Raw genomic sequence first — 18023 nt, 5'->3', positions numbered from 1 at the left:
GTTCGTCTAGTCAAGGCTATGGTTTTTCCAGTGGTCATGTATGGATGTGAGAGTTGGACTGTGAAGAAAGCTGACTGCCAAAGAATTGATGCTTTTGAACTGTGGTGTTGGAGAAGACTCTTGAGAGTCCCTTGGACTGCAAGGAGATCCAACCAGTCCATCCTAAAGGAGATCGGTCCTGGGTGTTTATTGGAAGGACTGATGGTGAGGCTGAAACTCCAATACTTTGGCCACCTCATGTGAAGAGTTGACTCATTGGCAAAGACCCTGATTCTGGGAGGGATTGGGGACAGGAGGAGAAGGGGATGACAGAGGATGAGATGGTTAGATGGCATCACCAACTCGATGGACATGAGTTTAGGTAAACTCCGGGAGTTGGTGATGGATAGGGAGGCCTGGCGTGCTGCGATTCATGGGGTCGCAAAGAGCTGGACATGACTGAGCAAGTGAACTGAACTGATGTTGCTACAGATGGCATTATTGCATTCTTTTTAATTAGCCAAAGAAATCTTGAGAAAGAAGAACAGAGCTAGAGGTACGATGCTCCTTGACTTCAGACTATATTACAAAGCTATAGTAATTAAAACAGTATGCTACTGGCACAAAAACACACACACAGATCAATGGAACAGACTAGAGAGCCCAAAAATAAACCCACACATTTATGGTCAATTAATCTATGGCAAAACAGGCAAGAATATGCAATGGAGAAAAGCATCAATAAGTGATGCTGGGAAAATTGGACACCCACATGTCAAAGAATAAGAATAGAACATTTGTCACAACATATAAAAAGAAAACTAAAACACTAAGAATAGATTAAGGACCTAAAAGTAATACTGGGAACCATAGAAGTCCTGGAAGAAAACACAGAATACTTTTTGACATAAACTGTAGCAATATCTTTTTTGGATATGTCTCCTAAGGCAACCGAAACAATAGCAAAAATAAGTGGGTCAAAATAGTGGATAAGGAAGATGTGGTGTATATATATATATGGAATGGAATATTTAAAAAGTGAAATTTTGCCATTTACAACAGCATAGATGGACCTGGAGAATATTATGGTTTGTGAATAAGTCAGAGAAAGACAAATACATATTTATTTTTTAGTCCACATATAAGTAATAACAGAATATAGCAAAATATAGACTCACAGATATAGAGAACAAACCATTAGTGACCAGTGGGGAGAGGGAAGGCAGAAGGGACGAGACAAGGGTAGGAGATTAAAAGGTACAGACTAAGGTGTGTACAGTAAATTAGCTACAAAGACATATGGTACAGCCCAGTGAAATATAGCCAGTATTTTACAAGAACTTTAAATGGAGTATAATCTATAAAAATTTTGAATGGAGTACAATCTATAAAACTTTTGGATCACTGTGTTATGCATCTGAAACTAATATTGTAAATCAGCTACACCTCAATTAAAAAAAAAAATATGTCTTTTACTAGGTTCAGCAGTAAGACATGAATAATGGGTGGGTTCATTCTAGATATTGCCTCACTGATGTCATCCTTAATTTTCTCATCTCTCACCCTTATCACCTGACAAAAAGCAATTCATGTCACTATCTCTTGATTCAGCCTTACTGTCACTACCTCTTACAATCCTTACTGCCCAAGCCAGCATCTTCAGTAGTTTAACAGGTTATCTGCTCATCTATTATGGTCACCTCCCTTCATTCTGTGTCTTGCAGCTAGAGTAAGTGATGCAAAACATAAACTTTTAGTGGAAAGAGGCTTATGAGACCGGAATCTTTCTTACCTCTCCAGACACAAGGCCAAAACCTTCTACCAGCTGCACTGACCTATTCTCCCTTCTTGTTTCTTTCTCCTTCTGGCCTTTGCAAAATGCTGTAGCCTATGCCTGGAAGGCTACCCCAAACACCATCCAGTGTCTTCCTCTTTACCCAACTGAGTCCTATTCACCCTTTAAAACAGCTCAAGCATCATTTTCTCAAAGAAAACCTTCCCTGTCACCTCAGACAAGGTCAGATATCCAGTTACCAGGGTTAAGAGTGTGGGCTCCGGAGCTGCCCGTTAGGGTTTGCATCCTATTTCTGCCGCTTTTTACTTAGGTGACCTTGGGCAATTCTGAGCCTGTTAAATGGGGATGATAAAGGTGCCAGTCCAAGAGGACTGACTGTGAGAATCAAGTGAAGGGTACGCCTGCAGCACTGGGTGAGGGTGTAGAGCAAACGTTGTTATTTCCAGAGCTCTCTGCAGTTCCCAGGAGTTTCCTCAAAGCCTGAAATACTGAAACGACTGCCTACCATGAACTCTCCAAACACAAGGTCAGTGAGGGCCAGGACCGCCCTAGTGTTGTTGACTAGTGATTCCCCAGCGCCTTAGGCAGAAAGCCTCATGGAGAGAAAGTGAAATCAATCCTTAAGTGAATAAGCAGGCAAATAATAAGAGTTTTTTTGGCGGTGGAGGGACTAAGAATTTCTTTGGGTCTTAGTTACAGTCACCTCACATACAAAATTTGGGGCAACGAGACTCTGATTTCTCAGTTCCTTATGGCAACACTCCAAATACCAGGATTCTGGTAACTGGGGAACAGCAGATGAATGGAAGTGGAAACTGGGATCTCTTTGCTCTTTGTTTCTGGGGGCTACGAAAACTCTTGGTGAACAGCCCTAAGAACTCATCCAGCTTTGTCTCACAGACTTACAAAGAGCTTTTCAAAGCTCTATCTGCTTTTTCACCCCATAGGGGCTTTCTAATTGTGGTTCCGTAGGAAGAACTAGCACAAAGTAAAGTTCAGAAAACAATATTAAAGGAAAACACCCTTCTTTATGAAGAAAAATTCAGACAACTTTAAACAAAGCTCACTAAACATTTTAACTTAGAAAACACAGTAGTCCCATTAGCCTCCTATTTAATTTGCTTTGTTTATACAAAATATATTAAGTAGTACACAGAGATTTTGGTCACTTCATTTAAACTTGGCAACCAATATATTCCAACCAAAATTATAGTCTCAGATGCTGTTCTGCAAAAATGGTGGGAAACTGAATCAATACAACTTTCCAAGTACATTTATATGAACTATTTGTTGCCAAATAACCTTCCTGTTAGAATCAATAATGCTACTGCATCTTAAACACTGAGCCTTCACTCTTTGAGGAGACTCAATGATCAATATTTACACTTGCTTCTGAAAACATCATTTACATTTAAATTCCTGACTAAATTGTGAAGAGAAAGTCTATGGACTGTGAGCTGGAGGCCATAGTTTTAGTGTGTGTGTGTATGGGCTCCCCTGGTGGCTCAGTGGTAAAGAATCTGCCTGCCAATGCAGGAGACAATGCCCGGGTTCGATCCCTGGGTCAGGAAGATCCCTGGGAGAAGGAAACGGCAACCCACTCCAGTATTCTTGCCTGGGGAAATCCCATGAACAGAGGAGCCTGGCAGGCTAGTTCATGGGGTCACAAGAGTCAGACACAGCTTAGCAACTAAACAACAACAACATTTTATACACAAACATAAAAAGGACTCCAACTGCATACTGGATATTCAAAGCTGTAATTCGGTGAAAAAGAGAGGAAGGGTGCAGGAGGCATGGATCACTTATTTGGTGAAATTAGATGTGCTAGTGTTGTTGATTTGAGCACACTTACTTACCACGTTGGTTGACCGTTTACTGTTATGAATGGCTCTTCTTTTCCACTTGACGGATTTCTTTCTTCGTCTTCATCTTATAAGCTTCTCCCTGTTTTGAAAGGAATGTACACATTAAGATTCGTGGTGAAAGAGTTTTCATTAAAAAGCAGGTTCCGTTCTGGTTCCTTGAGGCTAGATTAGGGTAAGTGAGACACAGTTTAAAGCACTTTGTCACTTCATGTCCAAAAATACCATCTATTTACCTTAACCACACAGCTCAGCAGCATCAAGGCAAGCTGGAGAGCACCATCAGAATGAATACCATGTTACTATACTTCACAATCATTCATTCTATTAGTGATCATTCAAACAGCCTGTCCATTTCCTGTGAAGCTAGAAGAAATCACTAAAGCTTTCAAGGCACTCAAACCCCCGTTGTAAAAAATATTAGTAAGTTATAATTTATGCCTTTTAAAGTCAGCAGAATGTTAAGCAATCTGTTGTAATGAGACGGAAATTTCTCAGTAAAGCACTAATCATGAACTAAACACCATGGAAGTGCTGTCGGGCTGAGAGACCTTTTCTAATTCGTGAAATTACCACGCCCTTCCTCTTACTCCTGACAAAGTAGGCATCCTTTTTCCATAAAACAAGACCTCTCTTCATTGAGCATCAAGGACACACTTCTCTGTGAGCAAAGTGGTTTGCACAAATGCTCAGCTTTTAACCTACTTAAAACAGAAAACGCAGCAGTCCTTCCAATTTTCTGAATTACTCCTCAGAAATTTTCAGTTTAGTTTTTTCTTATGTAAACACAGGTATTGAAGTTTCTTTTTTTTTTTTTTTATTTTTATGAAAAGGGTAAGGTCTGAGAAAGGAAAGAAATGAAAAATAACCAGAGATGTTTTCTCTGGGAGTTAGAGATTCATTTGCTGAGTTACGCTGCTCGGTGATGACTTTGGTTCTTTAACTGGTACACGGGAGATGGGCTGTTGTTAACACAGAGAGGAAAATCCTCTTCAGGCTAAGATGGGGGGGAGGGGGATTTGTATTCCCCTGTAGAATATACTGGAAAGAGATTCAGTGTAAGGATCTTATGACAAGCTTTTATCACTCTGACTTTTAATTAAACCTTGTGCATCTGCTGGAAACAAGTGCTCTCTCTCCAGGTCCTTGGCTGCTGGTAAAGTGCTGGGCCGGGAGGGCTAGGGTCGGGGATGGCCAAGGGATTTGGTTGTGGTGGAGGGTTTTTAAATTTTCTCTCCCATGCTTGAACTGGCACATTCCATCCTCCATAAATGAAATGATCTCTGTGAAAACTCTAAAGATAGTAAAAGTATATGGTGTTAAAGAATGTTAGGAAGGAAAGTCTTTTTCTTTGACCCTGATCAAATACACAAGATGTCAAAAGCAGCAAATGCTTCAAGCTGCCACACTGCAGATGCCAGGCTGTTAGAAGCATGTTCTAAAGCGTTCACAAAGCCTTTATCCTCTGCTTTCTTTTTGACAGTTCCTCTCCATTACCACGTCATCATGTTTTCTCTCTTGTGGGATAACAATTCGTCTTAGTACTTTCCGAGTGATCTGTATAGGAAGCAATAGTGAAAAGGAGAGCTTTTTCTCTCTTCTGTTTCAAGAGCTGACACTATAGCAAACAAATAGAAAATCTAAACCCAAGAGAAGCATGAAATCCCGTTGGTGATTACTTTTCTGGTGATGAGGTTGCCTTCTTCATCAGTAAACTGTTCTTCTGTGACAGATTCACCAGGAATGGTTTTTGCTTCCTCTCCCTAAAGGATGTGGCATAAAGATTAGCAATAAACTAGATGCATAGATCTCCACACCTCTCCATACACCACACACATGCTCTGTGGAATTTTAGAAAAAGAAGGTATAAAACTCTACTTGCTATTCGAGGGCAAGGGGAGAACACTGACTCCATGGAATTATTTAGCAGTCAACAACATTCAAAGCATTAAACCTCAAATACATATAAGAATGATGGTTAGCAACAAACTCCAAGAAGGAAGAATTTGAAAATATGTAATCATACAATGCAGTTATACATCGATAGACAGACAAAAAGGTTTTATTTGTTGAAAAAAGATTTAGCTAATGATTAGAGCTCTAATTAGATTATTTCACTTTGAATAAATGTTTCTTCACTAGTTCTACCAAATCTCTCATTTTGGTGGATTGCCTTGTATCTAATTTGAATCTTAGTTGGGGTATTATATTAATCACTCTTTGCTTAATTTAAAAATTCCTTTACTGAGGGTAATATGTACATTTTTTTCTAGTACTGTGAGAAAAGTTGAGAGTACAGAGAAAACCTTATTTTTTTCTACACTTAGCCTTTCATAAGTTGTATATGCTAATAACCATGTCTGATGAAGTACATAGTTTCAGAATATCATCTTTAAGTGAAGGAACCCTCTGTGATGACTGATTAATTACTTAAGGAATGTTATGATGGCATCTTTCAGGTAGTGACTGCTATCTGATTTAGAAGAGGAAATTGTCAAGGTTCTTCCTCTGGTGAGTTAAAAAAAGGGAATCAATTCTTAACTTGCCAAGGTGGCCTCATATTTTCCTGCTAATAGCTCAGTAGATCTAGATGGTTCCTTAATACCTATTAGCTTTATGATTATATGATAAGAAAAACCACTCAGAGAGCAAAAATAGGACTGTATTTATAACACATTACCTTCTTCACTGGTGTCAACATTAGGTCAGTCTCACTTAAGAGTTTTGGGGAACAAGAACAAACACCTTAAGTGCAGACCCACTTTAGAGACCTGCTGACCTGTAGTACAACTTCTTGTTGAAGAGGTGACCTGGACAATGCAATAGTACTATGTACTATAGTTACTGTACCCTGTACTTTTTTCTTTTTTTTTAAAGGGAAAAATGGCAAATCTTGATGAAGACAGCTGAGTTTCTGGGAGAGTCAGGATTCTAACTCTTTTAATGTTACGGTCATGGGAAAGGTGGTAGTTCTGAGAATTTTGCCAGTGTCTGCCGATGGTGAGAAATTCTATGATTGTTTTTATTACAGCCCGTAGAAAGGAAGTTCTGGTTTAAAATAACAAAGACTAACTGAAATGTACCTTATTTTGCTAACAAAACTCTGTTTTCTTTTTTTTTTACGAAGTGACTTTGTTTTCTTATAAATTGTGGGCTCATAGGTCATGCATGGGATATTTGACTCTTTTTACCTCACTGGAGTACAGAGATGGGATGAAAATAAAACAAGATGTTTCTTGTTGTTCATGCTTGTTTAGTTCATCTTGAACCTTGTTTATGACTAATTTCATTTAGCACAGTTAAGAGAGGGAAGGAAATAGAAAAATGTGTAGAGGTGTCCTGCCTGAATGCACTAAAATCTGTAACAAGTTCTTAAGGAGTATTATTTATGTTTTGCACCATTGGTCAAGAGATACTTGGAATAACAGGCATGTCTGGCCTTAGGGTACAAAATGAAGCAGGGCAAAGGCCAGAACACACTGGTCAAAGCAAATATCCTTTTCCAATGACCCAAGATGGGTACATTCATACAATACGTATGAATATTACCAGATGGTCAACACCATTATCAGATTAATTATATTCTTCGTAGCCAAAGACAGAGAAGCACTATACAGTCAGTAAAAACAAGACCTGGAGCTGACTGGGGCTCAGATCATGAGCTGCTTATTGCAAAACTCAGGCTTAATTTGAAGAAAGTAGGGAAACCACTAGGCCATTCAGGTAAGACCTAAATCTAATCCCTTATGATTATACAGTAGCGGTGACAAGTAGATTCAAGAGATTAGATCTGGTAGAGTGTCTGAAGAACTATGGACAGAGGTTCGTAATGTTATATAGGAGGCAGTGACCAAAACCATCCCAAAGAAAAAGAAATGCAAGAAAGCAAAGTGGTTGTCTGAGGAAACTTTACAAATAGTTGAGGAAAGAAGAAAAGCAAAAGGTATATACAAGATATATATACAAGAAAGATATACACAACTGAATGCAGAGTTCCTGAGAATAGGAAGGAGAGATAAGAAAGAGTTCTTAAATAAACAATGCAAAAAATAGAGACAAACAATAGGATGGGGAAGACTAGAAATCTCTTACAGAAAATTGGAGAGATCAAGGGGACACTTTATGCAAAGATGGGCATGATAAAGGACAGAAATGGCAAGGACCTAACAGGAGCATAAGAGATTAAGAGGTGGCAAGAATACACAGAAGAACAGTACATAAAAAGTCTTAATGACCTGGATAACCATGATGCTGTGGTCACTCACCTAGAGCCAGATATCCTGGAGTGTGAAGTCAAGTGGGCCTTAGGAAGCATTACTACGAACAAAGCTAGTGGAGGTGATGGAATTCCAACTGAGCTATTTCAAATCCTAAAAGATGATGCTATTAAAATGCTGCACTCAATATATCACAAATTTGAAACCTCAGCAGTGGCCACAGGACTGGAAAAGGTCAGTTTTCATTCCAATTCCAAAGAAGGGCAATGCCAAAGCATGTTCAAATGACTGTACAATTGAGCTCATTTCACATGCTAGCGAGGTTATGCTCAAAATCCTTCAGCGGTATATGAACTGAGAACTTCCAGCTGTCCAAGCTGGGTTTCAAAGAGGCAGGGAAACCAGAGATCAAATTGTCAACATTCATTGGATCATGGAGAAAGCAAGGGAGTTCCAGAAAAACATCAACTTCTGCTTCACTGGCTACACAACAGCCTTTGACTGTGTGGATCAAAACAAACTGTGGAAAATTCTTAAGAGATGGGAATACCACACCACCTTACCTGTCTCCTGAGAAACCTGTACGCAGGTCAAGAAGCAACAGTTAGAACCAGACATGGAACAATGGACTGGTTCAAAATTTGGAAAGGAATATGACAAGGCTGCGGAGAAGGCAATGGCACCCCACTCCAGTACTCTTGCCTGGAAAATCCCATGGACAGAGGAGCCTGGTAGGCTGCAGTCCATGGGGTCGCTAAGAGTCGGATACGACTGAGCGACTTCACTTTCACTTTTCACTTTCATGTATTGGAGAAGGAAATGGCAACCCACTCCAGTGTCCTTGCCTGGAGAATCCCAGGGACAGGGGAGCCTGGTGGGCTGCCGTCTGTGGGGTCGCACAGAGTCGGACACTACTGAAGTGACTTAGCATAGCATGACAAGGCTGCATACTGTCACCTTGCTTATTAAACTTTTATGCAAAGTACATCATGTGAAATGCTGGGCTGAATGAAGCACAGGCTGGCTGTTTTCTCCCGGAATCAACATTGCCAGGAGAAATATCAACCTCAGGTATGTAGATAATACCACTCTAATGGCAGAAAATGAAGAGAAACTAGAGAGACTCTTGATGAGGGTGAAAGAGGAGAGTGAAAAAGCTGGCTTTAAACTCAGTATTGAAAAAACTAAGATCATGGCATCTGATCATATCATTACTTCATGTCAAATATAAGGGGGAAAAGTGGAAGCAGTGACAGATTTTACTTTCTTGGGCTCCCAAATCACTGCAGATGGTGACTGCGGTCATGAAATTAAAAGAACACTTGCTCCTCGCAAGGAAATCTATGACAAATCTAGTGTTAGCTGCTCGGTCGTGTCTGACTTTTGTGACCCCATGGACTGTAGCCTGCCAGGCTCTTCTGTCCATGAAATTCTCCAGGCAAGAAAACTGGAATGGTTAGGTATTCCCTTTTCTAGGGTATCTTCCCAACCCAGAGATCAAACCCATCAAACTACACTGCATATTAAAAAGCAGAGACAATCACTTTGCTGACAGAGGTCAAAGCTATATTTTTCCAGTAGTCATGTAGGGATGTGATTGTGAGAAAGACTCTTGAGAGTCCCTTGGACTGCAAGGAGATCAAACCAGTCAATCCTAAAGGAAATCAGACCTGAATATTCACTGGAAGGACTGAAGCTGAAGCTTCAATACTTTGGCCAGCTGATGTGAAGAGCCGACTCCCTGGCAAAGACTGATGCTGGGAAAGACTGAAGGCAAAAGAAGGGAGCGGCAGAGATGGTTAGATAGCATCACTGACTCAACAGACATGAATTTGAGCTAACTCTGGGACAGGAGTTAACAGAGGAGTCTGGAGTACTACGGTCCATGGGTTGTAAAGAGTCAGGCACAACTTAGCACCTGAACAACAACAATGGTTGGTTTTACACATTTAGGAAAAAACATTATTTTACAAGTAAAGGCTTAGAGGCACCAGAAAACTCAAAAAAGGTCATGAAGGATTTCACTATAGTTTAAACATGAGTAAGTGAGCTATGTTTGAGGTAACTACTGGACATGTCCAGGTCCTTGAGTGTTAAGACAATTCCAGGATCCTAGGAAAATCCATTAAAATTGCCACCTATTAGAGATGGTTATAAATTGACTCTTCAGTGGGGAAAGATGCCAATTTTCAGACACTCTCTGAAAGACATTTCTAGTAGGTATATTTATAAGCACAGAAAATACATTTAAGTATATTGATTTATATTAATAGCCTTAGAAAAAAGCAAAGTCTTGTTTATAAATAACAAGCAATATAGGTTGATGAGATCTGCTGTGGTATGCAGGCATTGTTTCCTACTGAAAATTCATACTATTTATGTATAACTAAAGGTAAAGATACTTATCTTAATCTTAAATGGGCACTAAATATGGTCAACTAGTGCCTTAGTAAGGTCAAAACGAGTTGCATGATTATGTAAAAACTCACTAAATTTGGGGAATGGATTAGATAGTAGTTAATTAGACTGGAAAGTTAGTAAACTGTCACAAAATACATGTAAAATTTTTTTTCATCTTTCATTTGTCAGGTACATCAGAGGCTCTCTGAAGTTCTTGAAAATATTTGTACTTTTAAGTAAATAAAATTTTCATGCTACTTTTGGTAATGGCATTATTTTTGGCAATATCTCCACCTACTTTTTCCTTGCCTATTTCAAAGGAAAATTAGAGCACATACAATGTCACAGTATCATTTATGGTAGCCACCTTTATGAAGACTAGCTGTACTTCCCTTTGGAAGTACTGCATTTTAGGATTTCTATTTTTCTCTTCTTGAATAAAATGAATAACAACATGAAATGTATGAATTTGCTTTAATGTATAGAACATTAAAACTTGAACTTTCAAAAGATGGGATGAGAAAGATATATATATAAACTTAGCAAATTGCTAAGCAACATGTATAGTATAACCCATTTTCATATTCCTAGAAACCCACATTCTGGGGATCTATGTACATGTATATTCTGTGTACACATACATACTGTTATAGGTATATAAAATAATCTGAAGCTTGTGAACAACAGTTACCTCTGGTAAGTAGAATGGATAGGTTGAGCTTTTTTGTACTTTTGAATTGTTTGGTGGGGAAAAACATACATTTAAATGCTTGTTTTGAAAATCAGTAAAATTGCTCAAAGGTAGAGATAAAAATATAGTTGAACTATATAGTAAAAATTCAGTTGTTTGAATCTTATCAAAGTCCACAATGGTTTGAATTAAAGTTTTTACCTATGTAATCATAGAATTTGCTGAGCAAATAATATAAACAAGCTCATAGAGACTGGTCAGTTTACTTAAACTACTTCCAAATTTGAAACCACCGTGATATTATATATGAATAAATGAATATACTTATAAAATTTAAAAATCCCTAAACAAATGGGAGAGTTTAAGTTCATTCATTTCTTAGGGACTTGAGAATATTAAACAAAAAATATTTAAAAATTAGAAAATGAATTCACATATGAAATGAAAGAGAAAAATCATAAAATTATGCTTTCATCCTCTTTATTATACAACTTGAATGGCTATAAAGACAGATTTGCCTAGACCTGAGGTAACGGAATCTACTGTTTCCATTGGTACTTCCTGGCGAAAGCTAGCTCTGGAAGGGGGGAGCAACTCTCAAACAGTTATCAGCTCTAGATTCTAAGTGCCGAGGGGATTACTATAGCAAACAGTGTAAATATACTGGTTCAGTCCAAGTTGGACAGCCTCTATAAGTAGGTCAAATTCCTGGCATTCCAGCCCCATCAAACGGTTTCCAAGAAAAATAGCCTAATGCTGTCTCCTTCTGTACTACTGGAAAAGTCTAAGTGACCAAGTGCCTAATTGAATCTAGGAAAAGTTACTCCCTTTCATTTTGTCCTGGAAGAGAATACAGTATTGTGGAAAAGGCAGGTAGAAGGTGCGTCACTAGAGGGCCAGGGGTTGGGTTCTGGTTCCAGAATTTTTAACATCCAGCTGAGTGATTTTGGGTAAATCAATTCATCTCTAATGCTTGGTTTTATCATCTAGGAGAAGAAATAATTTTAGTCTCAATGACTCCTTTAGGTCCTAACATTCTCATTTTATTTTTATTTTTTTTTTAAACAGAGATGGAGCCCATGTGACATTTACCGTGTTGTACTTGCAGTCTCAAGCTCCTTTACATTATGAAGGTACGAGTGTATGGAATAAAGAGAAAAAGCAAAAGAAATGTGTTCTTTTTCAAGGGCCCCCAAAATCTGATCAGAAAAAAGTAACCAGAAAGATTTCTCTATATATAGTTTACAAAGATTTTTTGTTATACCTATTATACCTTCCAATTATAATTATAGTTATTCTTTAGCTTTTGGGTTTTCTGACACATATAAAAGACATTTCTCAAAGCTTGTTTAAATGATTCCATTATTTATACAATGACCTCCCCATTTATAAAATCCATCTTCTGATGATTCCACTCAACCTCCCTAAAATTACACTGACTTCAAAGAGTGAAGATTTGGAGAGCACACAGTCTCCTGTGTTTTATGAAGCCTATAACATCATAGTGTATTTCAGTCTTTTAAACTTAAGCTCTTAATAAAAATGTTTTTATATATATATAATTATATGTTACACTTAAATATATAAATAATTCATGCTAACAAAATTACTTAAAAGCTGACTTGCTAGTGCATGTCTAGAATTTTAGGAGACCAAAATAACCCTCATTGACTTAGGGAGGGGGTTGATGTTCCTATTGTTTTTAGTATTCTCCAGAGTAAAACTTCTCTACATTCTCTCCCACTTTTTATGCAGGATTATGTCTATTTCCTTCTGTCATATGTACAGGAGTCAAATTCTCTACTGGGCAGCTGTTATAAATGAATGAGGTGAATTTGATGCAACATGAGTATGTCGTATGTTAAGCATAAAGCCATTATGTCTGGTTTGCTTTGTCTAGATGTTTTACTTTAAAATAGTACTTCTTAAAGACAGTAATCATGGGACTAGCAAAGCCTGAGCAGAATAATGGCAGAATATTTCAGAATATGTTCTGAAAAAACAAATTAAATATTTCTTCCCTTTAATCCCAGAAAATGTGTGGAAGGTATCTTTATGAAGTATCTTTATGAGATTATGAGGACTTTATAGATATCTAGTATATTTGCAAGCATATGACCTGCTATCAGTAAGTAATTTGGCTTGCCTACGTGGAATTTTCAAAGACGTGATGGCACCTATTGAGCTCGAGGTTGATTTGTGGATAATTTAGGATTTAGACAAGGACTTATTTTCTTCTCCGATGTTTCCAGAGTATTAGAAAAATTAGACTAGAGCAGATTTCGCATATTTGCTTCTCTTCTTTCATCTCATCTACCTGGAAAGTATTTATAAGCAGCAGGATTGAGAAGTTGGGGATACGTAAGCCGACTTCCCTGCCTCTCTTTTGGGTCTCCAGACACTTTGGAAATGGGTGATAAGTTTGATAAGTGGTTTTCAATAGATACTTCCTTTCCTTTCTTTCTCTTCAGAGCTGCCAACCAAGGAGCCTCAGGTTATTTGGACCATATTCAAAGGCGTGTATTGAAAATGGCTTCCTAGTTCTCTGCACTCAAATTATTCTAACATCAAGAAAGATCTCTCTAAAGACATAGTAATGAAGATAAACAGCTTACTGCAAGAAGGAGTCTGCGGGATCGCCCATGAACAAGGTCAGTACTTCAGAAGGCCTTTGTGGGGGAAATCAAGATTTATTCATAGTGTTCAGTTGTACTCGAACAGGGTGGAATTACGTTTTTCACTTGCAGTAAGACTTGCTTCCCCTACTTAAAAAAATACAGCCTGATTTTTTTGTATGTCAGTCAAGTTAAAAACCTTATTTCAGGAAGTTTTGCTTGGTTTACATCATCTCACATACATCTATGCCAGGCTATAACACTGAATTCTTAGTCACTGATTGATTGAGAAGAACTGATTTTAACTTAAAAACTGGGAAGACTGAGAAGGGAGCCTTTTCGTTCTTCTCTTTCTTCTTTATCTTACCTCATACTTCATAACAGCCTCTGGGATTTCAGTTGAACATTGCATTTGATATGAACTATTCTCTCACCAAGATAGAATCTTTGTTCACACACAGAACACTTCTCCAAGGAAAGCAGGATACAAATGCCAAGAACTCTCAGATAAAATGACAACTGCCACATGTCAAACACAGGCCTAGACAGAATACTCACTACCATGCGACGTGAGTTTGTCCTTTCAGTGGTTGTTTTTATCAGTTTTCAAATATGCCAACACACACAGCACTGTTTAGTTACCAAGCATGCTGAATTTTCCAAACCACAAGGAAGGTTCTAGTAATACAGCATTGCCCCACACTGATCTAGCTTTGGGATACCTTTATAATCAAACGTCGGCGAATAACTCGGGTAGTGACTCTCCGTTCCTCCTCCGAGCTTGAATCACTCTCACTGCCTTTCAAGTCCTGATAAATGCATTTTTAGTATAATTTTTACCATCACATTTAAAAATAAAAGACATTCTGAGAAAGGAAATCAAGAAAGAATTACTTTTTCACTTGCTAGATCTCCCTCTAAGGAAAATCATGATGTATATTTGTGGAAATCTTAAAAAAATTTAAGTGGAAGGAAATTTTGAGTAGGATTCTAAATGAAATTTCTCTGTATACGTATGGCTGCTGCTGCTAAGTCGCTACAGTCGTGTCCGACTCTGTGGGACCCCTTAGACGGCAGCCCACCAGGCTCCGCTGCCCCTGGGATTTTCCAGGCAAGAACACTGGAGTGGGTTGCCATTTCCTTCTCCAGTGCGTGAAAGTGAAAAGTGAAAGGGAAGTCGCTCAGTTGTGTCTGACTCTTAGCGACCCCATGGACTGCAGCCCACCAGGCTCCTCCGTCCATGGGATTTTCCAGGCAAGAGTACAGGAGTGGGGTGCCGTTGCCTTCTCTGATATGTATGTATATATGTGTATAAATATTAGTATAAAGTATATATAAAATATATATACTACTTTGACCTTTACCTGCATATATATACTTATGTGTATATATAAATGCAATGCATATATAAATGCATAAATATACATATGCAGGTAAAGATCAAGATAGTAAAATTGTGAGTTCTTAAAAATAACAATTATGGAGACTTTGGCATCAGAAATTACATACATGCTACTAATTATTAGTTTGGGGAAACAGTATAGATTTAAAACTAGTTTAAAAATAAATATTATACATTTGACATGAATGTATAACCTTACAATTAAGGCCATCTTTGACTTGATCTACAGAAAAAGGCATAGTATTTCTGATTTTTATGATATGTTATTTTGAACATTGCAAAAGGTATACAAATATATCAGCATAATTTGCACCTAATACATAACTGGGAACTCAGTAGATGTTTATTCCTGTATTCAAATGAAAGAATGTAAAATAGGTGAAAGCCTGAGGTGTTATTTTAAAGAAATTATATGAAATTAAAACAGAAACATTTCACAGATAACTACAGATAAGAATATGGTAATTATACACAATATTAATTTTTAGGTGATAAGAATAGGAATAAGGAAAAACTACTAAGTGATAGAGTCATAAGTCAAAGGGAAAATTATCTTCAGTTTTTACTTAAATGTCATGGTCCAGGAGTACATACTGAATAATTTTTTTTCTAAATGTTAATGGAAATGATTTTAGTATTTTGTTTTCTAAGTGTACTAGTTATGCCAAATCTGATAGTCTTAGAGATAGAAATTGTAGCTAATATTGGTAAAAATAGGGAAAAATATGTAAAACTGTTAAAGGAGGCATAAGTGTTAGCAAAAATTAATGAAATATTATTCAAATACAATAGATAATAAAGTAGGCCATTTTTACCAAAGGTAAACTTACCAAATATTCTAAAATGTTACAGTAATATCAATCTTACCTTTGTAGGAAATTTCATCTGAACAAAATACCCTATTGAATAATATGGTGTCAAAAGGAAATAGTTTTTAAGTTACTTAGTCCTTGCAAAGATACTGACTGATACATTGCCTATTACTTTAAAAATTTTTAAGAAAAGGACCATGCATTCTGGACACTTAGAATGATCTAAATATTGTGAAGGGGGGGGGGCTTACAATGGCTGAAAAATGCAGAAAAAGGTAAGACAGATTCATCTTGCAAAAGCATTACTGAGCATTCAGCGATTAATAGATTAGATGAGGCAGAAGAGAAAGTTAAACCTGAATTATCCATATGCAGAATCTTAGACTGGGGAAGGATTTTCACTGAGATATTTAAAAGCAGAAGAACATATGTTAATGTAAACATTAACGATAAAGCTAGATGTCAATTATATCATAATCCTATCAAGAATCATCTGAGACCAGGCCCTCAGATAAAAAATACGTGGCCATTTGGCTAATGTTTGTTCCATTTTTCTCTGTGCAATCTCTGCCAATATTAAGGTGAAGGGTAGAGAGGAGATGGTAGTAGAATCTTGATCAGGATTCCTTTTAGAGAATTCTCTTGGGCAGTGGCACAGAGGGTAACTCGGAGACCAAATGGAATTTTTCTGAGTACTCCTTGCCATGGGTTGCTGCATGGAAAGTGGTGGAAAGTAGCAGAATTTTACCTTGTAACAGCAGGCAGTCATCCGTGTAAGAGCTGCACCCGGTCTTTTGACCTGATTTTTCAGGGGACAAAAAGGGGGCTGTTTTCTGAGATCATACATCCGATGACCTAGTTGGTTGCTATTGTACTATGGTCTAATCACAGAAGAGACATCCTGAACATCTTCGGATTTCTTGAGAGGTCAGACTCTTATCTTCTGGAAGCTTTAACTTCATTATGAATTGCTATACTTCTGAAGACATTTTGCACTGGGGTAGGACCAGTGACCAACACTAAAGGCACAAACTCACTTATAAGAAATCGCAAAAACATTTTTTAACAGTGATTATTTTCCATTACTGATGAATTCAGCTGCATTTCCATCCAGGGTTAAGCCTTTCATTTTCAAATGAAAATGGTTCCCCAGTGGGCAATATGTAGGCACATGTACATACATAGAAATACTTACATTTATATTGTCATTTGATTTCAGAACTTTCCTATCAATTTCTAATGGGCTTGTGCAGAATACATTTTCATCATTAAAACATCACTATGTAGCCCCTCCCATCTATAGGTCCTCACTATAGTTTGTGGGCTCATTTTAAAAGGGAACATGCTATCCAAAGTCATACTGCTTAAATATACTGAGAGTTAACAAAAAGGCAGAAATCAATACTGAAAACAACACTTGTCAGGAAGGAAATGAAAGAAAAGCCCAAGAATTTTACTTCCTTTCACTTTCCTTCCTAACAAGCAGGAAAGTAATAAAAAAAAAACAGCCTGCAGAAGGGAAAAGGAAAGGATATGATTAGTTAATAAGCTGATAATTAGCTTTTAAGTGGTTAGGAGTTTACTAAATTTTTCTAAACTTAAAATTAATTATGGATTCATTATTTTACAGAAGATTTTTTTTTCTACCCAAAACACTGTAGAAGATCTTAAGTAAACTTGATGTTTTATGGAAAACTTCAAATACTACTATTCCAAAGACATATAACTCTCAATCTATGTCTACTGCGTAGTTCATGAAAAGACACAAAAATTGAGATAGCAAAAAGCAGTCAAAAATGTAGGAAACAGAACTGATATTAATTTTCTTATATCCATCTATGAATCATAATTTCAATTAAAATTTTTTTAATGTCTAAAAACACTTATCCTCAAAGAATAAAGAAATATTATTTCTTGTAAAGAAATAAATAATATAAAGAAATCATATAAATACTAAAAGCAAGCAAATAATTATGTGATGGTAAGGTTTTTAAATGATTAAAAACAAATATTAAGATAATTATCAACTTAGATATAAAAGTTATTAAAATGATACTTTTAATGCTACATTTCTAAATGTCATCAATCAACAGTAGTATACCCACCTCATTTATTCTTGAGAACTGTGTTCCTTCAATTTTTAAAAAACCCTTTCAGGCAACAGAACTTACAGAGCTCGTAGTTGGGTCATAGGCTAGCAACTCTTTAAATTGTGTAAAAGAACCAGTGAGGGAGAGGATAATTATC

The 18023-nt window shown here is 37.2% G+C and overlaps 1 protein-coding gene across 1 annotated transcript in view; it reads right to left on the bottom strand.

The window, feature by feature from the left end:
* ANK3 (ankyrin 3) overlaps positions 1-18023 on the bottom strand; it is a 376954-nt gene that overhangs the window by 16059 nt on the left and 342872 nt on the right. Inside the window, 5 exon segments of the mRNA XM_070364655.1 lie at positions 3634-3721; positions 5137-5196; positions 5319-5402; positions 14285-14371; positions 16525-16575. Coding sequence (XP_070220756.1) covers positions 3656-3721; positions 5137-5196; positions 5319-5402; positions 14285-14371; positions 16525-16575 — 348 coding nt within the window. The 3' untranslated portion in view covers positions 3634-3655.

The sequence above is a fragment of the Bos mutus genome, chromosome 28 (genome assembly GCF_027580195.1).
Source record: "Bos mutus isolate GX-2022 chromosome 28, NWIPB_WYAK_1.1, whole genome shotgun sequence".
Taxonomy (NCBI): Eukaryota; Metazoa; Chordata; class Mammalia; order Artiodactyla; family Bovidae; genus Bos; species Bos mutus.
The sequence above is the reverse complement of the archived record's forward strand: the minus strand, read 5'-3'. Positions and strand labels throughout refer to the sequence as shown.